This window comes from Octopus bimaculoides, chromosome 20 (assembly GCF_001194135.2).
Source record: "Octopus bimaculoides isolate UCB-OBI-ISO-001 chromosome 20, ASM119413v2, whole genome shotgun sequence".
NCBI classification, from domain to species: Eukaryota; Metazoa; Mollusca; class Cephalopoda; order Octopoda; family Octopodidae; genus Octopus; species Octopus bimaculoides.
In genome coordinates this window covers 17,386,890-17,391,968 of record NC_069000.1, presented here as the reverse complement: position 1 = coordinate 17,391,968, position 5,079 = coordinate 17,386,890, and the positions used below count along the sequence as shown (strand labels likewise).

Below are 5,079 nucleotides of genomic sequence, written 5' to 3'. Positions count from 1 at the left end.
ATGTGTATGTATGTGTTTGCCCTCCCCACAACATCGTTTGACAACCGGTGCTGGTGTGTTTACGTCCCCATCACTTAGCGGTTCAGCAAAAGAGAGTACTAGGCTTACAAAGAATAAGTCCTAGGGTCGGTTTGCTCAACTAAAAGGCGGTACTCCAGCATGGCCACAGTCAAATGACTGAAACAAGTAAAAGAGTAAAGAGTATATATATAAATTTATATACATCATCACCATCGTTTAATGTCCATTTTCCATGCTGGCATGGGTTGGATGGTTTGACTGGGGACTGGCAAACCAGGAGGCTGCACCAGTCTCCAATCTGATCTGGCAATGTTTCTACAGTTGGATGACCTCCCTAACGCCAACCATTCCGAGAGTGTAGTGGGTGCTGTTACATGCCACCGGCACGGGAGCCAGTCAGGCAGCACCTGCATCAGCCACGTTCAGATGGTGACAGAAAAGTACTATGAAATTGCAATGAGGAGTGGAGTTTCAGACAGAATTCTTCTTTTGAGTAAAGATGATAGATGGGAAATAAAAACTGCAGGCAGTTTCTCAAATGTAGAAGATGTAAAACTCTGCTGTCTTTCTTTTATTTTTCTCATGTCATCTCTACCTTAAAATCTACTATAGCCTCAGGCCGACCAAAGCCTTGTGAGTGGATTTGGTAGACGGAAACTGAAAGAAGCCCATCGTATACTTATATATATATATATATGTATATGTTTGTGTGTCTGTGTTTGTCCCCCACCAACATTGCTTGACAACCGATGCTGGTGTGTTTAGGTCCCCATAACATAGCGGTTTGGCAAAAGAAACCAACAGAGTAAGTACTAGGCTTACAAAGAATAAGTCCTGGGGTCGATTTGCTCAACTAAAAGCAGTGCTCCAGCATAGCTGCAGTCAATTGACTGAAACAAAGAAAACAATAAAAGAATATATATATATATTCTGTTGGAAGAAAGAGTACTCAATACTATAGAAGAGATTAATAAGATTTTTATTATGGCTTAGTTACTTTCTTGCTCTTCTGGATAGCTAGAGTAGCATGGGATCTCTAACTTCCAAGTTTTATTTATTTGAGTTCATGTCGGTTATCCATGGTGTTGACATGATTTATTAATATATTTGATTTGGAAGAGTTATTTACAGTGTGTATTGATAATTTAATTTTTATGAGGGTTTTTTGTAAGTAAAAGAATAGTTTAAATGTTTACATAGGATCTTCAGGCCAGTTTATACATGCACACACATATATATGCACATATACATATATATATACAGGAGTGGCTCACTGAGGAGATGACAAGTGACTGAAACAGCTTGAAAAGACTCATAAAGCTAAGTAAAAATTCTGGCCATCCATACATACGAGCATGTTTCTTATGGCCATGCCTCGCACTTCCTCTCTCAGCTGAGAGGTCCTTGCCTTGCAGGTGCTGGTGACATGTAAAAAAATACCTTTGCTAACTCGCCCCAGTTAAACTGTCCAACCCATGCCAACATGGAAAATGGACATTGAATGATGATGATTATATATGGGTTGGATGGTTTTATTTTCTCTTATTCCTTTCTGCTGAAGAGCGCAGGCTCGAAACGTAAAAGACTTTTTCACTTTCCCAAGCATCAAACTAATACACCAGTTTGTTGTTCATACACCTGTCTTCATTTTTTTTTCTATAAATACACACACATAAATATATGTAGGCGTTAGGAAAGGCATCCAGCTGCAGAAACCATGCCAAATCAGACTGCAGTCTGGTGCAACTCCCCAGCTCTGATCAAGCCATCCAACCCATGCCAGCATAGAGAACGGACATTAAATGATGATGATATATACATATACATATATATACACATGTATACATACATATATATATATATATACACACACATATGTCTATGTATGTATATATGCATTTATATATGTATGCATAAACCAAGGGAGAGATAATCGAAGGAATTACTTGCCATTAGATAGCATACATTCTATTTCTAGAACCATAAATCTCTCATTGGCAATGACCCTTAAGTTATACCGTCAGTCCTTGTGGACACGTCACAGCTCAATGATGCCTCTATAGGCAATTATTTAAAAAATGTTCCTTTAAAGAAAAATACATACACACACACATATTGGATGTATAAATAAACTTGTATATATATATAGAGAGAGAGAGATGTATATGTAAGTATGTATATATAAATATATTTGTAAGTATATATATATATACATATATATATGCATGTATATATGTCTATATATCTGCATATATATATACATATATATATATACACACACACACATGTATCTATATCTCTCTATATAGTATAATACATACATATAGAAATATATGTATATATTATGCATACACACACACACGTATGCATATATACACACACGTCTATACATATGCATTTGTACGTACATATACACACACACATGTATCTCTCTCTCTCTGTATATATAGTATAATACATACATAAAGAAATATGTGTATATATTATGCATACACACACACGTGTGAGTGCATAATATATATATATACATTATACTATGTAGATATATGTACACACACACACGCATATATATATATATATATATACACATTTATTTATATATGTGTGTGTATATTGAACTATATATATGTGTATGTGTATACATATGTATATGTTTATATTGTGGGTTATATAAGGCTTTGACATTAGCTAGCTGTGAAAGCCTCACTGAGTCACCAACAGTTCAAACCTAGCTCCCTGTTACTCTCTCTGGATGACCTCACCCATTTTCGTTTTCGCTTTTTTTTTGTCCTTTTTAATGCTTCTGAGCCAATCCTACTGGTGTATATATCAAGTTAGAAACGTAATAAAAGATATTCGCGTATCGAAAGAGAGTCAGACGGCAAGGGAGATAGGTGAATAACCAGACAAATAAATAAACAAATAGATCATGTAGGAAGGTGTTGAATACATTCAGACTTATGTGTGTGTGCGTGCGTATTACATATATATATATATATATACACACACATACATATAAGTATATATGTATTTGAACATATTCAAACTTATGTGCGCTGTGTGTAGTTTTCATATACATACACATAAATATACACGTGTATATATATATATATATAAATATATACATGTATATATATATATATATATATATATAAATATATACATGTATATATATATATATATATATATATATATATATATATATATATATATATATATATATATGTGTATGTATATATATATACATACACACACAAATACATACAAGTATGCTTGTATACATATATATCAGTGTCCATCTATCCGCATTCATCTCTGAATACATACACTTGCCTCTTGTATATATGTATGTATATATGCATACAGAGGGACAAATAGATAAGGACCCGGGCTGCTGTGTAGTGGTGAAAACTGAAATGGATGGGTCGGTTTCTGAAAAAAAAAAGAATCGATAATATTTGACCCAATACAATACTGATGGCTTGGACAGTAATAATGGTAGGAAATGTAAAAGGGGAAGTAGAACGAGAACGAAACCATTTACTCCTCGATAAATCCAACTACACAATTCCATACTTATAGGAATGATAAACTCTTAAGTTTCCTAACCGGCGTGTGTCTGTGTGCGTGCGCACACACACACACACATATATATATATATATATATATATTTATATATATATATATGCTTGAAGGCTAATGTAGGTAGGTGCGTGTATGGCTTGTTCGCTATAAACTGTGTGATTATGCTTTTTTTTTTGATCCAATGACAAACTGGCGTACATTTACCGCCCGTTCATACCAGAAGGGGTCAGTCAACAAGACAGTGGAGCTGCTAGTTATTTATTATTTTTTTATATATTATTATTCGTGTCCGTTTGGGCGACATTTAGATTGCACTGTCCATTTCAATTTCCAGTCGACATATTCAGAAGAGTTTGTGTAGTGCCAGCCAAGCTTAAAAGACATTTAAGAAAAAGCAGCAGCGGCTCAGCTGATTGTGAATATTACTTCTCTCTTTATCACAGCAAACTATCCGATCTGAATCTCTTCTTAATTCCTCCCTCTCTGTCTCTTTCTCTTTTCGTTCAATGTTTCTATTTCTCTCAGTACTCTCACCGCTTCGTCTCTCTTTCCCTCTATTATTGACTGGTTACTATTTAACGGTGTGTGTCTGTGTCATGAATGCCTTACCCACTATACATGTGGCCGTCGGCGCCGCAAAAACAAGAACAATAAGAAAAGCGGTAGCAGAGAATATCAACAATCTTGGACATCGACCACGACACATTGCTACTACCACTACTACCCAACAACACCATACAGAATCTAACTTTCACCGACATTAAATGCCGACCACTACTACCCATTGCTAACATAAGCAACAACAATAACAGCGGCACCAGCAACAATAAGGAGTCTATAAGCAGTAGCGGCAGCATTGACATCAGCAGCAGCAGTCAGTCAGCTAACTGCTACCACGACGATCACGACGACGAGTGCGACGGCAACCGCGGTAGAAGCGTCGGCGATTGCCGGATTCTACCGAAGTGGAACTGCACCAGTAAATCGGTGCATCTGATTAGTCTCCGTAGTTGTCCGGACACTAAATAGCTGTATATTATTATTCAAAATGGCCTCATCAACATCAGCAGCAGTAGCGGTGACGGCGACTGGCAGCAGGTCGGCCACTCCGAATGAAAAACAAGGTAATGATGCTTGGATGGCGGGGGGAAAAGATTTTTACATATTCATATTTAGAGGTTTTAGCATAATATATGCCTTTATATTTACTTACCGCACACCAATCGGCTTTTAATGGGGGCGATTGGTTGTTGCTTCCCATCTTCATTCACAACTATTTTTTATCTTCAATTTATTTCGTTTTTCTTTGTTTTCTTTGCTTATATATATATATATATATATATATGTGTGTGTATGTATATTTTTACTAATCCCATAAATATGATATTGTTTTCTTATAATTATTAATTTTTTTTTACCTTTCTATTTCTCACACTTCGAAAACCATTTTAACTTTTCTCCCCCTATATATAT

The 5,079-nt window shown here is 35.7% G+C and overlaps 1 protein-coding gene across 4 annotated transcripts in view; it reads left to right on the top strand.

Moving 5' to 3' along the window:
* The window catches only part of LOC106879804 (POU domain protein 2), a 112,894-nt gene that overhangs the window by 15,713 nt on the left and 92,102 nt on the right, over positions 1-5,079 (top strand). Inside the window, exon 1 of one of the 4 annotated variants that reach the window (XM_052974926.1) lies at positions 3,740-4,730. The exons of 2 other annotated variants lie outside the window; for them this stretch is intronic. In XM_052974926.1, the coding sequence (XP_052830886.1) occupies positions 4,655-4,730 (76 nt within the window). In that variant the 5' untranslated portion in view covers positions 3,740-4,654. Of the gene's footprint in view, positions 1-3,739; positions 4,731-5,079 lie in introns of those variants that run through there. One more of the 4 variants, XM_052974927.1, reaches the window with a different exon arrangement.